Source organism: Euphorbia lathyris, chromosome 10 (genome assembly GCF_963576675.1).
Source record: "Euphorbia lathyris chromosome 10, ddEupLath1.1, whole genome shotgun sequence".
Taxonomy (NCBI): domain Eukaryota; kingdom Viridiplantae; phylum Streptophyta; class Magnoliopsida; order Malpighiales; family Euphorbiaceae; genus Euphorbia; species Euphorbia lathyris.
The window spans coordinates 56,074,602-56,098,102 of record NC_088919.1 but is presented as its reverse complement, the minus strand read 5'-3'; the positions used below and the strand labels follow the sequence as shown (position 1 = coordinate 56,098,102).

The window sequence follows — 23,501 nt, the reverse complement described above, 5'->3', positions numbered from 1 at the left end:
AAAAATCTCAAAAATCGCTATCGATTGGTATCAGAAATTGAAGAAGATGAACCGAAGAAGAAGTTGAAACGGAGAAGAAGAAGAAGAAGAAGAAGAAGAAGAAGCGTATGAAGCGGAAGAAGAAGAATAAGAAGAAGAAGAAGAAGAGAATGAGTAGATCGATCGATTGATCGAATAGAACTAAGGTTAGTTTTGTCCAAAATGGGTGAAAGTGTCTAATTTGGTAACTTTGAGGCAAGGTGGGTTAGATATGTAAATTGGGATCCTTGATTGGGTCAGATTAGTAATTATCCATATATTATAACGCCCTGCCTTAAACCGCATTTAAACCGGGTTTAGAACCTTGAATTGGAAGGTCGACTGGCTTTTCGAATCTATGCCCCCCGCAAGAAAGAAGCGGTTCTTTTCACGGCGGAGGGGCGGTTGGTGGCCCCTTCGAGAGTTGCGGGTCCTTGCCGCTGCATAAGTGGTAGCTCATGTTCAAAACTTCACCGACACGAGTCCTAGTCGTTGCGCTGCGGTCCGTTTTCCGGCTTCCGCGATCGACACCCAATTCCTTCATCTGAAGATGTTGTTGGTACTGTTACTCCTCCTTTACTTGCTTTTACGTTTCTTCATTCCCCTAAATTAATTGCTCCTTTATCTCTTTCTTTGAAATTTTAGCTTTGCTTCAATTTTGGTTTAACTGAGAAAAGGAAAATCAAACGATATCCTTCATTTTGGTAAACATGCAGCTTAGTTTATATATCCGAGACCAATTGCGATAACCCTAATAGGTTGCTCAACGCATCATTCATTATTTTTAATTGGTCCCTTTTGTTGTTTGCTAAACTGAAGATGAATTTTATTACATTAATTTATACCCTCATGTGGAAGATCTTTGTTGAAATCAATTCAAGGTTATTTATAGAATTTGGAAGTTTTGCTATACAAAATTCAGCTTCCTTCTAAGGAATCTCTCTGTTTTATACTTCCACAGATTTATTTATTTTAAGTGGAGTTTGTATCTTGTTTGGCAGACGTATATAGAGATGCACCACCTGCTCACTATACATTAAAAATCAACTCATTTTCCAACTTGTCTGATATAGTAAGAAAGTCAGGAAACAAGTATAAATCTGGTGAATTTTAAGGCTGGTGACTACAAATGGTACGTATGTTCATAAAATCCAATAAATTGTTTTAGTTCTCATGTCAACAAAATGATCAATTTTCTGAACCAAATATATAGGAAAGGAAACTATTGCTGTATCCTAATGGGAATGCAAAAAGGAACCGAGATGGCCACATTTTTCTGTACTTGGCTTTAGCAGATACAATTGCAATAACTAAGGGATCCCATGTAATTGATGTGATCCTCACATTTTTTGTTTATGATCATATTCGAAATAAGTACTTGGCTTTCCAAGGTAATTGTTGTTTTTTCTGTAAAATTTTCTTTCTTGATACAATTCCTTCCAAATGTGTGCAAAATGTTTGATTCTATATATGCAGGTAGGGAAACTAAACGTTACCATGTGTTAAAGACTGAACATGGTTTTGACCAATTGCTCCCGCTTTCATCTTTCAATGACTCAAGAAATGGATATCTTGTTGACGACTGTTGCACATGTGGTGCAGAGGTTTATGTCATTAAAAATACAGGCCACGTACAGGAGTTGTCTCTTAATTCACTTAGAAAGCATCCTCTAAATAGTTGTTTTTCCTGGAATATTGACGAGTTCTCAACATGGCAAGATCGATATTATTACAGTCAAGTATTTAATGCTGGTGGATACAAATGGTACGTTTTGTTCCTGCCTTTAATGCCTCATGAGTTGATTTAGCTGATTCGAATTGTAATGATTGAAACCAAATCATCAGGAAATTTTTGCTTTATCCTAAAGGAGATTTAGGGGAAAGGACAGAAGCTGTTACGAACCTTGGCCTAAGATCTAGTCACATGTCTAGATAGACACAAAAGAACTCTTCTTCGAATCTATATTGAATTGGAAAAGGCAGACTTGTCTTTGACAGAGCCCCTTCTAATACTGAATTTCATAGAACGAGAATTTCTTTCTTATTGAATAGAAAATACTTTATTTGTAGGCTGCAGATACAAGAGAATTCTAGATCCTAAATTATAGATATAAATATATCAGCCTCCAAGTTATAGGAATCAAGACTAACAATTAAAGGAAACAAAATAACATCTGAATAACAAAAGGAAACAAATTTAAATCCTGGAATAGGAAAGTTATTTATAGGAAAGAAATTAGGCTGAAGATTTCTTCTTTCTTTGGTAATGCCTTCCAATAAAGGCGTCCGTATCATCACTACCTAACTCGATTTTGAGCTTGTCCTCAAGCTTAAACTCTGGATAAGGTTCTTGAAAGTGTTCTAATGGCTCCCATGTTGCATCGTCAGGAGAACAACCTGTCATTGTACGAGCAGCTCGCGTTGAGCTCGATCGAGCCTGCTACGGAGGATGGAGTGTGGGGCGAGGGCAAAGCTTTTCCATCACAAGTATGTGGTAGGTTCCCCACAATAGCTGGCAGGGGCCCTTTATATGCCTTGAGCAAAGACACATGAAACACATCATGGATTCAACTATCCATGTTATCCATTGTGAGCTTCAAGCTGTCTGAATAAGAGCTGGGACTTCTTCTTCCTTGAAGCTGAACCAAAATCAAAATTTATTTTGGCAAATTTGCTTGTTCAAGAAAAAGGTAAGGGCTTGCATGCATTCTCTTTGCTATTCTCGCATGTAAATATCTTTTTGATTGAATGAAAGGTTGGAACATGTTAATAAAATATGACTTAACCTTTATTTGAGAGTTGGAAGGTTAACGGAGACATTAGAGATGAAAGTGATGGAAACAAATATTAAAAGTTAACATTATTTGATAGTCTATATGGATATAAATGGTAGTTAAAAGGTTAGCTCCTTTTCCATTATTTCCATTAACTCCAAATAGTTAAAGTTTAGAGTCAATGAGAGTAAAATGTTCACACTTCCTTACTGCATTAACCTCCTCTCTAACTTCCTTCCAAACAAGGGGTTCTGCCTAACTTCCTCCAAAATAATGCCCTTATTCAACCTTAGAAGGGATCGAAAAGAGCTAATTTAGTTTTTACATACAAAATAGTATAATTGAAATATTTTATTAACAGAAATTGACATATCAGATTTTTGTCCCGTTAATCCTTTCATATCACGGTGCCATGTCAGAGTGGAAATTACGTTTCTGGAGGAAGGGTTTTGGAATTAAAGAAGTTATGTGTTTTACATGTGCTCCTTTTTTGGACTATGTCATGCCACCTGGATCGGATGGAAGTATGATGTGGCGGCTAAATGTGCAATTTTGGTTAGTTAGTAAGGTCCCGTTTGGTACGCTGTATGCTCATTACAATGGAGGCCCATTACCATGTTTGGATTAGTCATATTGTTTTGTCATAATGGAATCACAAATACATCACTCAAGTTTTCTTTACAAATTTATGTAATGAGCATTACATTAAGAATAGACATGAATTGTCATTACGACTAACTCTTGCATTTTTATTATTAATACTTATTATGCACAATTCTTATTAAACTATAAAACAAAAAAACATAAAAAGAAAATGAAAAAAATACGTGAAAACTGGAAAACCCGAAAAATGTGACGAAATATAGGTCGCCTTTTTTTATTGAATTTTTTCATGTTTTCTGTGTTTTCCATTTTTCGCGTTTTTCACGTTTTCATGTTTTTCGATGAATTTAACTGTATGAATAAAATTTTATGATTACATTTTAACTAAGCAAATATAAATATTGTAACGATAATTAAATTTCATCATTTTTTTAGTTTGTCAACCAAACAGGGTAATGGAATCACCATTCCATTACATTACAAGGTTGATTACATTACAAGTTTGATTACATTACATTGCATTACGTCATACCAAACGGACCCTAAGACTTTTAATTGGCTCATTTCATAAACGTTGGAAATGCAATTGTTTTGTTTTGTAAGTGGATGCTAATTAGCTATTCTCCAAAAATCTTGAAGCTATTTTGATATATTATCCCAAAAGTTAATAATAACTTTTGTTTGGGTGAAATATCTTCAGTTTCTGGTAACTTGCATTTATGGTCACTGAAGTTTGGTGTATGTTTAAAAAAGGTCATTTAAATTTATTTTGTTTTAATAAAGTATTGAACTTTCATTTTTATTTTAATAAAGTTATTCTTCTCAATTCAAACATAAAAAGAATCATTGCAATAGTGACATGACAACTATGTTGAAAAGAAAATACTCTTATGCATTACATGGCAGAAAAAAAATAAATCATATTTTTTGGGAATAGGGATCAAATTTGAGAAGTGCATATTTAGCCTCTAACTTATGAAATGGTACAAATTAAACCCTGACGTTTCCAAACAAGATCAATTTTAGCAATACGTTACCGAAAATTTGTAAAAGCCGGTTTGTCTGTTATTTAACTGTTGCACCGGACCTTCTAAACAAGTTTCTTGATATACTGAAGCCGTTTTGTACATTTTTTGTTGGTTATTTGTGATTAACTTATATGTGGCTGACTTAGTTGTTAGTATTTAACAACTTTTTTTGTAACGGTGTTAGTGAGACATTAAATATCTTAGACATAGTGATAGTTAAGTAACAGTTAAACCAGCTTTTTCGCATATATGGTGACTTAGTGCTAAAATTGATTTTGCTTGGAAACATTAGAATTAAATTTGGACCATTTCGTACGTTAGGGCCAAATTTGCATTTCACAAAAAATGTTAGGGTAAAATTTGGCTATTAACCCTATTTTTTGGATGTCACGTGGCTGTCCCTTATTTCGGTAATTTTTTCTATTTTATTTGGTTGTAATGACTTTATTGAAATAAAAAAAAGTTCAATAAATTTACTGAAACAAAATAGAATTCACGTATATACCCCTAAACTTTAATGATACTAAATATAACTTACCAAAGAGAGTTAATAATTAATAATTAATTTACAAACTCTTATTAATTTCTTTAATATCAATATTACCCTTTTCTTTTAAAACTCAAACCATAACCCCTCATTCCATTTGTAACATTTTAGTCATATATTTTTTATTTACCATTATCTTATGAATCTTTCAAAACAAAACAAGTTACGTGTATGTTGTTTGATAAATAAAATAATCACTTAATTGAATAAGTTCAACACGTATTTCTTTTGAGTATGTTTGAGAACTACAATTCTTTAACTACTTATATTATTCAGGTGAGTTAAAAATCACTTATTTTGGTCAAAACACTGAACTTGAAATTTTAAGTTGAACATTATGACAAATTTTTGATCCGGTACTTAATTTTTATATTTATAAAACATTTACATCATTTAATATTTTCAACACTTGTCTACTTAATTTTTCAGCATTTAATTTTCATTTTATCAAACAACACCTAACTCTTAGAAATACACACTTTCCTTCCAAGTAATGATAAGATTAATACCTTACTTTCCTTCCCTAACCCTTTTTTATTAACCCCTTTCCAACCTTCCGTGCGATCAAAACCTTAAGGATGGAAGGTTTGAGTGGTTGACCGAATTGACCGAATCGGGTGATTCGGCTGATTCGTGAAGATTTCGAGTCGTACCATAGATACAACTCGAAATCTTCATGAATTGGATCAAATCGTCGCGACTCAACTAAGGTTCAAGTCCATTGAACCAAACTAATCTAAGTTGTGGCTTGTTGAGGATGCTTTGTAGAATTGGCTTGTAGCATGGCTAAAGCTGAACTCTAGCAATTAAAAGAGGTAAAATGACAAATTTGGACAGGTTAAGGGGGTGAGAAATACCATTTTTATGGAGTTAAGGGGTTAAATAGGGCATTCAATGAGTTGGAGGGGTAAAATGACCAATTTGGACAAGTTAAGGGGGCTGGAGAAGCATTAAGCCAAAGAAAAATGCAAGAATCTTAACAACGATTAATAAAAACCCTAACCCAAATCTCCTCACTTTTCATATTATTTCGAACCCCAAAATCGTTGAGCCACTTCAATCTCACCTTGATTTCATCTTCAACCTCAATCCCACAAACTTTGAAACATAAATTACCAAAAGTAAGTTGCTTTTTTCTATGCTCCAACCTCAACCTGCAAATCCCAACCTCAACCTGCAAATCCCAACCTCAATCTGCAAATCCCAAAAGTAAGTTGCTTTTTTCTATGCTCCAATCCCTTTTAAATTTTCAATTAATGCTGTTTAAAAAAATCGTTCCTTTTGGTTCTGTTGATGTGTTGGGCTACTTGAAGTTGGAGAGCTTTGTGGAGGAGAGTTGGAAACCAGAGAATTGCAGAATTGTTGTGGAAATTTCTGAAAACTAAGATTACTTGTGCCATTGTACTCATGTATGAGGAGATTTAGGAGGGTTGTTTTTATTTGAGATTTTTGCGTTTTCCTTCTGGGGGATTCAAACTTTCAGATGATTTTCTTATGAAAGCGAGATTTCTCTGATTTTTTATCTAGAAAAAAAGAAAGAGATTCTTTTTGTTGTTGTTGTTGTTGTCAATCACGTGATAGATGGAATGAGAAAGCAAGAAACATAACAGTGTAAACCAATCCGTTAAGATGTCTAAAATTGGTCTAATTGGTTAACCTTGAGCCTTTAATTGTGCTATTTTTAACGTTAAGGGTAATATTGTTCCTGCCTGTCAACGTTAGGGGCATGTTTGCACCTTATCCCTTTTTTTTTTAATTTTGAGATAATTTATATATTATATTTATTAGTGTTAGAGCACAAGTCAATGTAATTAATAAATAGCATGCCTAAGACTGCTGTAAGGCTGCTGGTAGGGTCAGTTTGTTTCCTTGATTGAAGGAGAACCTTGTATATATATGTGTATTGCTCTTAAATAAAATATATTCATGTGGGCTCTTAATCTACATGGATTTCTCTGTATTTTCATGGTCTGTTACATGGTATCAGAGCCTAAGGTCTAAGGTTTCTGAATTCTTTTTTCTGGGTAGTATTTCCAGAGTTGTGAAGTATTTACAGAGTTGCGTTTCTTCAAGGGTTCAATATTTTATGGGTAGTATTTCCCAGGGTTCCATTTCTGTCAAGAGCTTGGTTCTCTTGAATACTCAGTCATTTTATCTCACCATCCCTCTGGTTCATCCTCTCCGCCTCCGTTCGGCGTTTCCTCACATTGCGGCCACCCTGTGTCGTCGTCGCTGTAAGAAAATTCCTCCTTGCATGGGATCAGAACCTTGTTTTGACTTCTGTTTTGGGTTTCTGAATTGAGATTCTAGAATTTGTTTTCGGCTTTATGAGCAGAAATTTTGGGTTACATTACTGGGCTGTTTCTTTCAGCATTGTTGTCTGCCTTGTGAGCAGACTGTTGGGACCTAGGGTTCCAAGTTGCAGTTCGCCTCTCTGTTTCCAATGTGTCTGTTCGGTCAGGTTTTCCGGTGAATCTCCTTTTGTGCACTGATGTTGCTGACAGCCTCTTGCATGTGGCTACAACTGAGTTTTGCTTCTCTGTTTCGGAACAAAGCTTGATGTTCTTCTACTGTCGTCTGTCCTGTCCGATTTATTCTTCTAGCCCGCATTTCCCGGATTATATTTTTATATTCTAAAGTATCTTGAGTGCACTGTCTTTAAGACTATATTATCTGTATTTGTAGCAAGCTGTAAGGCTGCTGGTAGGGTCAGTTTGTCTCCTCGATTGAAGGAGAACCTTGTATATATATGTGTATTGATATATTCATGTAGGCTCGTAATCTACATGGTATCCCATGGATTTCTCTGTGTTTTCATGGTCTGTTACAATTAGTAATATATTGCAACGTTATCCTGTTCAACTAATCCGAATTAACCCGTTAAACCCAGGGACGGATCTACAGTGGGGGCACTTGCCCCCATTGAGATCTATAAACAAAAAATAGGGTAAAGTTCAAATAAAACCCATGTGGTTTCACTAATTTTCAGATAAAGGATTGTGGTTTACTTTTTGTCCAAACGAGGATTGAGGTTTTTAACTTTAACAAAATAAGGACTTTTTCGATTGATATTATTAAAATCACCTTTGACGACTTCAAAAATGACATATTTTAAGAACTACTAATATTCTAAGCAACTTTAATTCTTCAACTTTTTTATTTTGAGATTGTTTAAATGATGTTTGGTAAAGAGAGAGAAAGTTCCAAAAAAGATGATTTTCGAAAATCGAAAATGTAGTTCCATAGAAAATATGACATTGGACAACTTTAATTCTTGAAAATTTTCATTTTCAGATCGTTAAAGATGGTTTTAATAGCATTAATCCAAATTTGAAACCTCAATCCTTGTTTTGACAAAAAGTAAACCACAGTCCTTTATCTAAAAATTAGTGAAACCACATGGGTTTTATTTGAACTTTACCCCAAAAAATATCCCAGGTTATTTTTTCCCAGTTTTGATCTTTGCCCCCATTAACGACACAGGCGGAGCTTCTGTTCCAAGAAGAAAGCTGAGTTCAAGGAAGGAGATCAATAACTTAGGGTTTTCTTATTATTTTCTTTACACAAAAGAACGTCATCGTTTTGGCTAAATGAATTAATTAAAAAATTACAAAAACAAACTCTTGACCGATCTCTCCCTCTCCCATTCTTGTCAATAACACAACGGCAAAAGAACTCCTAATCTGCTAAATCCCTAACCTCTCGATCTCTCCATCAATTTCGAATTCACCAACCCAAACTTATAGTCTGCTATTCTCTCTCAATCTCTGTCCTCGTCGTCTGTCCGTCTGTCTCCCTCCTTCAATTTGAACTTCAAGAACGACTTATTTACAGATCTCAAACCAGGAGGAACAAAACTAAGGTTGAAACGAATTTGTAATTTTGTTCTTAATGGTTTTGCTTCAAACAAATTTGTTGTCATTAATGTTGTTATTTTCTTTACTGCTTTGTTTCCTACCAATTTGTAATTTTATTGTTCTGTTCTTACTTGCTTTGCTTCTTTTTATGTTTCTTTACTTATTCAAGTGAAGTGGCTTATTTGCTTCAAACGAATTTGTAATTATGTTGTTCTGTAATTTTGTCAAACTTGTGTTCTTAGTTTGAAGCAATTTAACATTTAGTAATTTAACAAAATTTGAAGCAATTGTTAGTTTGATTTTACAGGGAATATGAAATTAGTTTGTGGAAAGAGGGAACGTGAAATACTCTTCTGAAGTTATAATTGTGAGTCATTTGATTCAATTTTCTTTACTGAATGTGAATTGCTAATTGTAATACCTTTTTCTTCTAAATTGTTAATAGCAAATTGGTTTTAATTTTTAAGAGTTTAATTGCAATCAACATTATCAAATAACCTGAAGTTGTAGAGATATTAACTCAAGATTACTGTGTTAGTTATGCTGCATTCTCCTTGTTTAGATGTTAATGAAATTGGAATTCCCCCATGTTTTGCAATGAAGTTAACTTATCATGAGGTAGGGTTTTATTGTGTATCAATCTTTGTTATTGTAGTTTTCAATTTTATGTTTTATTTTTCTGAGCAACTGGGCTTGTGGCTGCTCTGATTAATTACTTTGTAGTTTTTCTTTATCTGTAATTTTATGTTTTATTTGGCTGAATTCTTTGCCTAAATGCTCAGTTGTTCTTCTTATTGTTGTTTTCAACTAAGTATGGTGATTATGGTCGATTTTGTAGCAAAACTGAGAGTTATTTGATATAGGATTGTACTTCTTCAATTAATGTATGATCTCTTACAGCCTAACCGGAAGTCTCTTGTAGCAAAAATTTGATGTGCTTTTGTTATCTCAATCTCTTTTAATGATTTGATTGTCATTTAGTTTGCCCCCACTAGTTTAAAATCCTGGATCCGTCCCTGGTTAAACCTATAAACCCTAACCCAGTCCTCAATTTGGTGACTTCCAATCCGTTTTTTTAAGACATTGCTTATTAGAGATGCAGTTTGGAAAAGGAAGCAAAGAACTTGGAAAACTCTGTTAAATAGCCAAAGAATATACGGAAGCTATTGGATGAGTGAGTGTAATAATGGAGTTTAGTGATCGACACCCAATTCCTTCTTCTGAAGATGTTGTTGGTACTGTTACTCCTCCTTTACTTGCTTTTACGTTTCTTCATTCCCCTAACTTATTTGCTTGTTTATCTCTTTCTTTGAAATGTTAGCGTTGCTTCGATTTTGCTTTAACTGAGGAAAGGAAAATCAAATGATATCCTTCATTTTGGTAAACATGCAGCTTAGTTTATATATGCGAGACCAATTGCGATAACCCTAATAGGTTGCTCAACGCATCATTCATTATTTAATTGGTCCCTTTTGTTGTTTGCTAAACTGAAGATGAATTTTATTACATTAATTTATACCCTAATGTGGAAGATCGTTGTTGAAATTAACTCAAGGTTATTAATAGAATTTGGAAGTTTTGCTATACAAAATTCAGTTTCCTCCTAAGGAATCTCTCTGTTTTATACTTTCACAGATTTATTTATTTTAAGTGGAGTTTGTATGTTGTTTGGCAGACGTATTAGCAATCACGAGATCATCATATAGAGATGCACCACCTGCTCACTATACATTAAAAATCAACTCATTTTCCAACTATATAGTAAGAAAGTCAGGAAACAAGTTCTTTGATTTTCCAAGTTCTTTGATTATCCTATTTGATTTTGCTTTAGGGTCAATTTGAAATGAACTAAATCATTGATACCCTATTTGAGTTAGTATATTAAGGGTCATTAAAAGAACAATTCTAACCCTAGCCTATATTGTGTTGCTCTTCGTTTGATTTCCATGATAAAAGCTGGGAACTACGCTCTTGCTTGCAAGGCCACCCTTCAAAGTATGCCCATGCTTGATCTATTGTTTCATTTCATATCTTATTTTCTCTTGAAAGTATAAAAAAGTTTATTTTACTTATGGGGATTACAGATGGAAGAAATTATCTCCATGTCCACCCTATGTTTCTTCATCCAAATGCGACTTCACATCAATGGGCCTTCGGTGGTACGTACTCAGTAATGTTAAAATGTTGCTTCGATTTTATGTACTTTTTGCTGATGAAGACTTGCTATCGGTGTATTAATTACTATCATATATCATGTTTGCAGCAATAGCAGAATTGCTTGATAGCGCAGTTGATGAGGTAACATCAAATTAATGAATGAAACAATTAAAGATTTTGCAATGGATGGATTTCCAATATTTAGTCTTTGTCATATAAAGCAATTGTGAGATTTTTGAAGTCCACTATTTGTTGAGCATAAGATGTGCAAAATAATGAAGTGCAATGGTAACTGTATATGTTCCAGTCTGAGTAGTTTTGATTAATTTTCAGTATTTGGAATGGTGTATCAATAGTCTTAGTCTATATAGTTTTCCTTTTTTCAAAGTTAGAATACAAATTTAGGGGGGTTTGTTTCACCTGTTTGGAGCAAACAACTGCTCAATAGGTGTTTGATGAAATTTTTAGAACAAATGTTGCGAACTGATTTACATTTCCTCTTTCTCACCAGCAGCATTTTGTGACTTTAGCAAAGCCCACCAAATAAATGTTGCATCCGACAGCTGAACCAAATAGACCCTTAGATTTAATCATAGACAAGTTTTATTGCATTTGGGGCCTTGTACATGATTCGGCTACAATATGTCTGGTTAAGTGTATTATAGTCTTATCTTTTTATATGTGGATATCGTCGCTGATGGCATTGCTTTCCATTTCCCTATTCTTTGTATTAAATAGATCCAAAATGGAGCCACTTTTGTCATTGTAGATATAATTTCAAATCCAAGAGACGGAAGTCCAACATTGTTAATCCAAGGTATTTGAAGTTTTATGATTTAGTTTTTTTTAATGATATAAAATTTATATACATAAGAAAATACCTAAATCTTGGTCCCAAACTCGAAATTGCATCCAGATGACGGTGGCGGAATGGATCCTGAAGCAATGCGACATTGTATGAATTTTGTATATTCAGATAAAAAGTCCACATCATCTATAGGACAATGTAACGATCTTTTTCATGATCTGCAAGTTATATTATGCTTTTTCGCATTTATTGATTAATTATTGCCAATTGTCTTTCAGATGGTAATGGCTTTAAGGCCAGCACCATGAGACTTGGGGCAGATGTGATTGTCTTCAGTCGCCATCTACACAATAGGTTTGGCTGCCAATACTGAAATCTAATGCTGTTTTTTACTCGTGTTTGGTTGTTCAGGATTGCCATCCGGCAATATGGGTGTTTATAGCTTCCAGAATTGTGCCAATATCTTTTTACTTATCTTCATTCCTCTTATTATTAATGAGAGGAATATTTGGATGGGAAAAACTTTAGGGCATTTCTTATAGTGATTGTTACTTTTTATGAATGTTCCTCGTAATCAAATTTTCACTCATCCTTGTGTGCAGTTTCTCTTCGTCTTCTGTAAAGCCAATTCAGAAGTTACTTTTTTGCTTAGATGTTTTTTTTTTTCCATAATTACTTGTTTTGTGGTTTCTTTCTTTCTTGCTTTTATGGATAATCTGACTGCAGTATGATCCCTGCATATCTAAGATCTTATTTTGTCTTTTAATTTTATGAGACAAGGTGGTGGTGTTGTTATTTATTTATTTATTTGCCATCTTTATGCTTTCTGCGTCTGGGTTAATTGAACACTGTCTTCCACTTACAGTGTTTAGTGTGATTGCGTGTTAGTACTTGGTTGAGTTTTTGGAATGTTGCTTTGAATTTAAGGTTTTTAGGGACTAAGGTTCTAGATTGATCTTTGAAGTAACAACAGGAATTTTTTAATGTTTCTTTCATTATGTGCAATGAGAAGCAAATTGTAAGACCTTGCATGGCTAGATTTTACTGTCTTCTGAAATGTTTTATGCAAGAAAATTTTGTGATTCTAAAGCTTAACATTGTTTTTGGTATGAAGTCTGCCATTATTATCTCTCATTGCCGAGATTACTTTGTTGCTTTGCTTCACAGCATTGTTTGATAGGTTATATAAATTGGTGATGTGATGCCAATCAAATAAGCATAGTTCTGTGGACAGATCAATGACAAATTGTGCTCAGTTTTCTTGTATTGGTATTTGGTATTGTTGTGCAATATTAGGCCAATTAAGCTTCTTACCCTATTGGTTTGTTAAATGAACAGCACCTTGACTCAAAGCATTGGCCTTCTCTCTTATACGTTTTTATCACGAACAGGCTATGACAGTATAGTAGTGCCCATGGTGAGTTTCATTACACATTATGCATCAATTTAATTTCTGATTCTTGCCATTTATATTTCAATAAGCAGTCTGTGTCGTATAGAGGTGGTGAGCTGCCCTCTATTTTAGGGTTAGTTCAGTATTTTGTAGGGTATTTCTAGTGATGGAGAGTGTGAGGAGTGAAGGAATAGAATTGTTATTTGGCTCGTTGTATCTATTCTTTAAGTAGAGAAGAACTTGGATTCTGGTTGGATTTGGGGATTTCTCCCATTTCTGCATTGCATTTGTTTCCTTTCTGTGATTTGTATCTGTTTGTTTTCTATCAGTCTTGCACATGCCATAACCTTGTGATTCGACGCTCGAGCCAATTTAATGAATTAGTAGCTGATTTGATGAATAATGCTATATTCACCTAATATTGATGGATATGATCTTACATTGTTTTAGTGGAGCAGAAGTTGCTGTTTTATGTTCTAGTGTTGCATTTTCACTTGTAGAGCTAATAGTTGAAGAGCTTGTTCTGTTTGCAGGTAGATTATGAGTTTAATAGCGTAAGTGGAAAATTAGAAATTCATCCTCGCTTTGGGAAGGAGCATTATATGTCTAATCTTTCCATGCTGTTACAGTGGTCTCCATATTCTACAGAAGCAGAGCTTCTGCAACAAGTAAAGAATTTTTTCCCCTTCTCAGTTCTTTTTTTCCCCTTCTCAGTCACCCATCCTTTATCATCTTACACTTTCTACTCCTTTATATTCATTTTATTAAATGTTGAGGATTTTCATTTATTTAAAGTTTATTACTGGTATAATTTATCTTAGCAAGAAAATTGGAGCACTTTAATTTAATGCAACTTATATTCTATTTTAGCATATGCATCTAATCATGTGTATATGTATGTATACATGTATTTTGTTGATGCATATAGAAATTGAAGTTCCTTGACACTTTTTTTTTTAAAAATCAAGACTACAAGTTCTCTCTCAAAACTTAGGGTTTGAGCATACACATTGTATTTAGTCTTGGAGCATGTTCTAATAGAGATTGCCTTTAATGTTCTAAAATAGATCGGGTTCACTTGTTCCAATATAAATACCTGTAATTTTTTTGAATCAATACATATAATTTAAAACAATAAAAACTAGCATAAGTTGCCGCAAACCTTGAAGGGAAGACTCTTTTAAATTCATCCCACATCAGATCTAGCTTGCCCGTGTAATTTCAAAAACTGTATTTGCACAACTTTATCAAGACGAGCAGCCAGTATCGCCACCTTTACTTCTTCTAGACTTCCCTAATGCTGAAAGAAATAATGGGAATTTCCACCCAGTGGCTATCAATAGTTTCTGTCCCCAGGTTACTCACTTATTCTTTGCAGATGATGTCCTAATCTTCCTGGAAGGTAATGAGGAGCAGTTGAGTGTTATTATGGATATTCTTGATTGTTTCTGTTCGGCCTCTGGGCAGAAGCTTAATGTCCAGAAGTCTAGGATGATGTGCTCTAAAAATATGAACCAGAGAGTCTGTAAAAGGTTAAGTGATCTGTCCATAAGTTGCTGCAAACCTTGAAGGGAAGACTCTTTTAATTTATGTGAAATTTGGAAAATTCCATCTGAGCGTATTGGGTGCCCACTGCATTTCAGTCTGGAATTCCGTCCACTAGTGGTTCACCAATTCACATTGCTGTTCCCTTGGTCTTGATTGTCCGCTCAAGAAGAGGACAATTCTCTTGGCAAATCATTTAACTATCGAGTCAGTTACTGTTATCAAGCCTCGTGCTTTTCCCGATACCTAGCACTGTCCTCCCGAAGGCCTCAAACCATTGCTGTAATTCATGAAGCCCACCCATAATTGATACCAAGTTGTTATGGCCCAAAGACTAAAGACTCTGATCGAGTTATAGGTTGATTGGTGAGAAGACTCCAATATAAATTAGGTGTATTCTTCTTAGACTTTTAGCCTTTGGTACTTGTGTTTGCTAATCGTTGAGGCTCATTAGTGAGAACCTCGGATCTCTGTATCTTTTTTGGTATAGGGAACTTAACTTTTATTCGTGCAGTTTTTCATTACTTAATATGCATTACAAACATAACTGAACAACAAACAAGTAACTGGTACCTGCTAGTAACCGGCAAAATCATGGAAGCAAGGCAGTTACAACAAGCCAAACGGCAAACCGAAGCGGCGCAGGCAGAAAACACAAAGCACAAATACAAAAAATAAAACTCACCACGCAATATCACAATATATTAACAGGTTATAACACCTAGCCATTGTGTCCATCCTAATCCTAATGTTAAACAAAGTTGGCATACAACCTATGGGCTTTTAGCCATTAGCATTCACACGAAATCACCACGTGGACACCATTTTTATTTCAATTCAAGCACAAACAGGGAAAAAAACAAAAGAAAAAGGATGCAGTGAATGCAATTGAAGCGAAGAGGTGAACAAAACTTTGCAGTTACTTGGAGAAATCTTTGGTTATATGCAATTTAGTATGTTTTTCTGGTTTCACTCATACTTGCTATTTTTGTGAACTTCATCTGAATGCAGTTTGATGACATTGGACCACATGGCACAAAAATTATTATCTACAATTTATGGTTCAATGACGACGGAAATGCAGAACTGGACTTCGAAAGAGATCCTGAGGTTGAAACTTTGAAACTGATTCCTGTCTCTTTGTTTTTCTCCCTCATTCTCAATGAGTTGGTTTATCGTGGGCTTGATTGCATGTTATCCATATAAGTGGGGATATAAAAAAAGTGGTGACAAGGTATGGTACTTGGAGGGAAGATAATGAACAGCACATAGCTAACCGATTACATTATTCCCTCCGAGTAAGTTACAGTGACAACTTAATAATGCTCCTATACTTATGTATCCACATGTGCTTCAATATCATGCATGTAATTGCACCTGTACATGTGACTAATATTATTTATTTTTTATGCTTTGTAGGTGTATTTGTCTATATTGTACTTGCGACTACCTGAAACTTTCAGAATAATATTGCGTGGACGACTTGTCGAGCATCACAATCTTGCCAATGATCTCAAGTTTTCACAATTCATCTTGTACAAACCTCGACGTGGTGGAGTTAAAGAGGTTATATTAATCGTTTGCAGAATTTTTACTTATTCAGCTAATGCCTTAACTTGAATGAATATTATATGAATTAATCAAGGTTCCCTTCATGCTATGTCGATCAAGAATTACCTGGATGTGCTACCAACGAAAATTATAAGCATTGTGTAAATAATTTTTCTAAATCTCAACATCTTCTTCCTATGCATGCAAAACCTAAAAAGAAAACAAATCAAACATATATTATGTACAATTTAGACTTGTTTTGTTGCTTCAATAAATGAGTTTTTGTGTTGATTATGGATGATAATTAAAATGAAACATTGTGTTGGTAGTGCTTGATTCTGTCCTTTAAAGTGGGGCTATTTATACAAGTTCCCCTTTCTCTATGTTTGAACATATTCTATGGGCTTTTGAATCTTCCTCTGCAGATTCAGTGATATGCTGTAGAAAGAAATGTTCACGTCTCAGTGTGATTTTCTGTTCTACTTATGCAGGGTGAGGTCATAACTACAATTGGGTTTATAAAAGAAGCTCCACATGTAAATGTCCATGGTTTCAGTGTCTACCATAAAAATCGCTTAATACTGGTGAGGTTCCTTTTCTTTGTTTTTTTTTCCCCCTAGCCTTCTTTGTCAAGTTTATGCAAATCAAAGAAAGTTCTATATAACCCTTCTAAGTGTCAGTTTCTACCCTCTAGCATTTTTGCATGCTTTTCGAGGTTGGCAAAATATTATACAGTGATGTAGACTTATGTTCTGATTTTTTTTGTAGGTGTATATAAATCTTTTTTTTAACACAATATTCCTAGTATTATAAAAGAACAGTACTACTACAATCTTCCATCTCATGGAGGATGTGCAGGTGTATGAGTGAAGGCACATGCTGATATTTCATTGAGATGTTTCTAGGCAAAGCCATCACATCAGTTCATATTGAAGATGTTAAACCGTAGTAGAAACATTCCTAGTTCTTGGACTGGAATATTTGAGGAATGAAATCAATTTGTTTAATATTTTAATTGGATGTATGAAGTAGAATCTTATTATCGTTCCGAGTTGATAAGTGCGGAAATTGGTGGAATCATTAAGCAAAAGGTCCTTGGATTTTGAAAATTGAAATGGCATAGAATTGCCAAGGGGCTACCTCATGTGAGAGTCATTGTAATGCCATGGAATTAAAAGAATGGATCTTTGACAACATTTCCTGTTGAGATGACTTGTATTATAAAATTGTCATACATTTTATTTACCGGGCGTGAGCTCGTTTATTTAGTTCTGACATTAGCCTCCTTCCTCTCTTTTTCAGCCATTTTGGCCAGTTGTGAGCTATTCAAGCAATAGAGGTAGAGGGGTGGCTGGTGAGAAGCTGCTTAAACAAATCTTATTGCTATTACATTTTGATGATTTTTAGGTGAATATGTTGAAAATTGATTTAATGCTGTTTTAGGTGTTCTTGAAGCAAATTTTGTTGAACCAACACGCAACAAACAAGGGTTTGAGATAACTTCCCTTTTCCAGAAGCTTAAAGCTCGATTGAAGGAAATGACATGGGAGTACTGGTAAATGTTAGACTGAAAAGAAAAAAGTCTTCGATTAATTTCTCAGCAATTGTTCTCTGGATTAATTTGGGTGGAGCTGACTATTATTCAGTTTAAACTAATTTTTCAAATTGATAGATTTTGGTTAATTCTTGTTTATAAGCCTTATTTTATTTATTTGTTAGGATAAATAATTTATTGGTCCCTACATTTTTAATTAACACATTGTTTAGTCTCGTATTTTAATAATACATTATAAAGTCCTTAACGTTTGTTCTATTCAAACAATTCAGTCCCTCAAATATTTGAATTATTAAACAGTTTAGCCTCTCTATAAGGGACTAAACTGTTTAATAGAATAAAAGTTAAGGATATTATAATGTATTATTAAAAAACGAGGACTAAACAGTGTTTTAGATAAAAAAATGTAGAGACTAATAAATAATTTACCATATTTATTGTTATAAATATGAAAGAGGTTGGGTGTTAAGTGATGACCTCCCACCTCCACTTTTTGGGGATATCCAGTCAATTGGTATTTAGAAGCCATTTTTCCTATATTTATTTTATTTCTTTGAGAAATTTTCTTATTTATTCAAAATCAATGGAATTGAATTAGTTTCTTTTACTTCAGTTAGAGAGGTAACCTGTTAATTTGATATTCTAATTTTTTGAACTGAATAAACCAGATTAACCCATTGATAGCCAATCCCACCCACATTTAGAGGATTTATGAGCACTACAAATATCAAATTTTACAGATGTAAATTATTGGCCTTTGGCAGGGATTATCATTGTGGTTTAATTGGATACGATGCGGTAGAGAGGCCTAGAGTTAGAGGTAGTCCTTCACACTGGAAATCTTTAAAGTCAATTGTTGTCATTATTTGGTCACATGCTTCTACTGGAATTACTCATCTATGCTTAGAAATAACACCCTCATATTGGGACAGGATTATTGGTCAATTCAGTTGATGCAGAGCACGGTTTGGAAACAGAGGTATGCGTAATGAACATGAAGTTCAAGTGCAATTATTGGTCAAGTGAATTGTATATACATGCATTCATGCTCATTGTCACTGCACGCACGCACAAAGGCTCCTTTGCCTTTGTTTTACCTTAAATTCAAGTGAAATGTGGAGTTGAGAGACGGTTTTAGTGATGTCTTAAAAACTTGTCTGCTTGTTTCATACCTTCAGTTTGTAGGACAGTTTGAGTTTGTGTAATTCATATATACGGATTAAGTACACTCATATTGCTTGCTATAATCTTCTACTGGGAGCCCGATTGCTACTCTATCATTAATTCTTTTTGGCCTTTTTATAGCCTGTCATTACTGGGGAACCAGAGGCGTCAAATTTGATGCAAGTAAACAGAAAGTTCAAACAGAAGTAAGTATTTAGGAACTTATTTTATGTATGTAATTTCTCTGTTTTCTCATATTAGCTAGAGGTTAGTTGCACAATATATTTGCAGATTATACTCATCAAAATTCCATTTTACAAATTTTCAGATGTCAGGACTATGAGAGAAAAGAAGAAAATTATACGAAGGTATGTGAAAATGGACATAATAGTGTCAAAAGTGTGCATTTAAATGCATAAATTCATATAAACATGAGTTGATGCATTGCAGGTAGTATTAAAGCTTAAGAAAGAGCTGACGCAAGTTAACTGCGAGTATCAACGACTTCTGGCCTTGGATATAATCAAGGAGGAAGAAAATGTAAAAGTGTAAGATATCTTTTGCACTTTTTTTTTTTTTGCATAACAGAATAGATCAATTTTACTGGTCTTAGATTGTAAGTACCAGCTTTCTATGACTCCTTTGTTTTCATTGTTTTTATTTTTATGTAGACTGTCAACTATGATTAAAATTGAAATTTTGTTATGAATTTTATTAAATTTTAATCCGGTAATATCAGGGTACATTCTAATTTTAACCAGTCCATAAGTTTTTCTTTTTTTGAATCAGTTCATGATTTATAATGAAATAATCAAATTATGTTGTTAGTATTTATTTTAAATGTCAAATAAGAGTTTCGAATTTAACCGTTGCATATCATCATCAAAATGTATAACATTTTTTTAATTATTATATGACTTGTGAAGTACTTCAATTTGTTTTTCACGAAATTTTGTATTATATATACACTTTTGGCAAAAAAAAATTATCAATTTGGTGTTGGAGGTAAATTTCATACGTGGTTTACAATGTTTACTCCATTTTACACTTTGTATATAACTTTCATTTTATCCCTCATATCTTGTCAACTAGCCACTTCAACAATTTTTATGTTATTTATAAAAAAAGGGTACACACGTGCAATTACTAAAATATTCTTATCCCTTCTAAGTAGAAAATTAGAACGGTTTGTTTACTGAATCTGTCTTGTGTTACCCTAAAATTGCTGGTTTTCTTGTTGTAATTTTGTTGTTCCTTCCTCTTCCACCTGGTGCCATTATGCAATGTTACTACTGTTTTGATTCTTCTCTAGCAGCAATTACAATTAAATCAGCTTGTTAGTAGTAGACACTCAACATTTGAACATAAAACACCCAATTTGGTTAAGAAGAGAGTGAAAGGAGGTGAGGGTTTGGAGATGTTGGGGGATTAATATTTTTACGGGTTAAGGTGCAAAAATACCCTAACGTCTAAAATGGTGCGATTCTACCCCTAACGTTGATAATTTAGGTCAATTTTAAGAAATAATACATCAAACTGTCTTTCTGATCATGAATTTTGTCATCTACACTTCACACGTGCGTCATTTTATAAGTAACAAATCACAAATATATGTTGAGATAAAACAATTTAAAAAATTCACCAAATTTATAAGTATTAATCTCCAATTCTATTATTAAATTATAAAAAAACATGTTCTTTTTTAGAACTCACTGATATGCAATTGGTGCAGAATAAGGATCAAAGTATCTTTGTTTTATAATAGTGTTTGAAATTAACCCAAATTATCAACGTTAGAGGTAAAATTGCACCATTTTAGATGTTAGGGTAAAATTACTTCTGATCCGAAACGTTAGGGGTATTTTTGCACTTTAACCTTGTTTTTATTAATCGTTGATGGAAGAAATTAATATTTTTTATCCCCAGCAGTGTTTGTTAGAGGGTTAAAGACACGGGGATGGGAATAAAAAAACGGAGATGAGTTATCTCATGTTTGTTTTAGAGACGGGGGATAAGTTCCTGTGATTTTAATAGGATGAAAAATTTCATCTTATCCCTTAAATTAATGTTATGTAGTTTAAATAAGGTTAAAATATTATTTTATCCATATCCTTATTCCACATACCAAGTATTGAATAATAATTTTCAACTATCATATTTTTATTCTTATCCTAACCATTTATCCATATCTCAACCTTTATTCTTATACCTATTCCAATAAAATACCAAACGTTCCGTTATTTCTTCTCTTTTATTTGAAATGGATCTCCTGTGAAATCAAAGCAGCTTCCAAATTTTCATGGATAGTGAGAAAATCATCTCTCGTTCTGATGTTTGGGGACTAACCCCTGTTTTATGTCATTTAGGACATTGCTATTTTGTTATTTTTGTGGATGAATTCAATAGATTTAGTTGGATTTTTTGCTTAAAAAATAAAAGTGATATTAATTAGGGTCAAATACATGAATATCATAATTAAGTACAAAATTACAACTAAGTCATATCACCAAACTTAATTCTTAATATATCATTATTCTCTATATATTATGATTTTATACTATAATTTAAAGAATCTAGACTTCAATTCATAAATTATAAACTCTAGAAAATATATTCTAGACTTCTAAGTTAAAAAAAAAATCGGTTCGACGTAGAAATCCAAAAATCAACCTAATTTTTGCTTAAAATGGAATTCAATATAATTGGCATATCCACACACACACATTGTTAACAATGATACTTAGGAGCTTTATTCCCTATACGCGTCCCATCAATACATAGGTCAGTAATTCCGTCCCGAAAGGTTCCCCCAGTATATTGAACCTCACTTTAGAAGGGACATGCAATATAGACTATCTCGGAGCCCTAGGTGTCCATAGGGTTTCGCCCTTATGGAGACATTTGCGTCTCTTTCCCTAAGATCAAATACCCGACTCTTCTAATCCCCGATGGACTAGTGTGGATCTCTTAAGCCAATGTTGATCACTAACCTGGAGGGTGACAGAGTTCCAAGGGAGTCTTATCCCCTACAGTGTTCCTTATACCAACTTGATGCCAGCTCGTGACGACACCATTGTGCTCCATCTGCCACTCCTCATAACCTTACATAGGGGTTGAGTTTGCCTATAGGCCACCTCTCTTTACATATTGCACATTGTGTTAGCATGTAGATATATATAACTGTAAATCGACATAGAGATTATAGGAAAGGCTACTCATTATAGTTTAAATGCGCTTAACAATTAGAAGGCACGTGATTATCCACGAACCTAGTCTCTAGAAGGTGAGGTTGTCCTTTGCAACCGAATTTATCGAATTTTTCCAGTTGGTTAGAATCGGGTGGTGACTATGTCTTTTAGAAACCAAATGTTTCAAAGTATTCATTCATTTGTATCCAACTATGCAATACTATTCCTCAAAGGCCCCCGAAAGTAAGAAAGATTTACGTGAAGCCCCGCTTATTGTCCCTCGAAAGTAACATACGAAGAAAGATTCTAAAGAGAATTCGGGATGAGAGTGTCTGATAGCTCACACTACTTCTACTCCTAACTAAACTAAGACTGAATTTTAAAATCCATTCCAATGCGTGAATGAGTTGAAGGGCAATGAGATTAACCTAACTTAGGTGATTCTAAAGTTTTAATCCAATTTATGCAAGCAATTACATTAGTTTTAACATATTTTCGCTAATTTCCTTTTGTGGTAACCAACCATTTTAGCCCTACTAGGGAATGGTCGAACTGAAAGAAAATAGACAAGTCTAGGCACATCGAAAATATAAATTTTGTCTATTTTCCTTTTTCCAACATCTGTTAATCATTATTTCATATAAAGAAGGATTAAACATATGTACCTTGGTTGACGAACTATGTACCGTTGCAAAAAAAAACGCCCATAAGGATATCATCGACAATCACGAACACAAACAAAAACAAAACTAAAACGTTAGTAATCAACCAATAAAGCAACCAAATATAGATTGCTTCTAACGGTATCCACACGAACTAAGAAACGAATCGAATGGAACGAATAGAGTAATTTATTGAGTGGGGGATGGGAAGAATATTTTCTTCTCTTGGAGTAGGGTTGGCCGAATTCTACATATGGAATTAGATTTAGTTAATTAGACTTGTAATCTCATTAGATTTTCTAATTAGATAATAAAAGGATCAGTCTTTTTAGTCGATCTTCAGTCTAAACTTAGTTGTCAGTGCTTGTGAACTAAAATGGATCACTTATATCTTAAGAGATCTTTTGATCCTTATTTCGTATCCAATACCTCTTTATTATGATAATAGCTCGACAATAGCCATTGCTGCCAATCCAATGGATCATGATCACACTACACATTTTGATATTAATATTCACTTTGTTAAGGATTATGTTGATCGAGGAATTTTTTCTACTATTGTGAATATCAGTTTGCCGATCTTTTTACCAAACCTTGAACATGCTCTAAGATATCAGCTATAACTTCCAAGCTTGGATGTCAATTTAAGCT

General features: G+C 33.8%; 1 protein-coding gene across 18 annotated transcripts; it reads left to right on the top strand.

The window, feature by feature from the left end:
* Nucleotides 1-348: 348 nt before the first annotated feature.
* LOC136208765 (protein MICRORCHIDIA 6-like) lies at nt 349-19,740 on the top strand. Of its 18 annotated transcripts, XM_065999942.1 has the most exons (26): nt 349-577; nt 1,020-1,150; nt 1,232-1,409; nt 1,495-1,783; nt 2,407-2,708; nt 5,808-6,179; nt 9,135-9,194; nt 9,922-10,062; nt 10,784-10,822; nt 10,912-10,986; nt 11,091-11,125; nt 11,723-11,801; nt 11,901-11,990; nt 12,071-12,146; nt 13,131-13,209; nt 13,719-13,853; nt 15,742-15,840; nt 16,150-16,296; nt 16,773-16,865; nt 17,584-17,635; nt 17,725-17,836; nt 18,601-18,656; nt 18,769-18,815; nt 19,142-19,206; nt 19,329-19,368; nt 19,451-19,739. In XM_065999942.1, exons 8-26 carry the CDS (start codon nt 10,014-10,016, stop codon nt 19,550-19,552), a joined length of 1,470 nt encoding a protein of 489 aa, XP_065856014.1. In that variant the 5' UTR covers nt 349-577; nt 1,020-1,150; nt 1,232-1,409; nt 1,495-1,783; nt 2,407-2,708; nt 5,808-6,179; nt 9,135-9,194; nt 9,922-10,013; the 3' UTR covers nt 19,553-19,739. The 18 variants fall into 18 exon arrangements, with proteins under 18 accessions (XP_065856014.1, XP_065856018.1, XP_065856015.1 ...); XM_065999946.1 differs by lacking the exon at nt 5,808-6,179 and having other exon boundaries at nt 9,930-10,062; nt 19,451-19,740; XM_065999943.1 differs by lacking the exon at nt 5,808-6,179.
* The last annotated feature ends 3,761 nt before the right edge of the window (nt 19,741-23,501 follow it).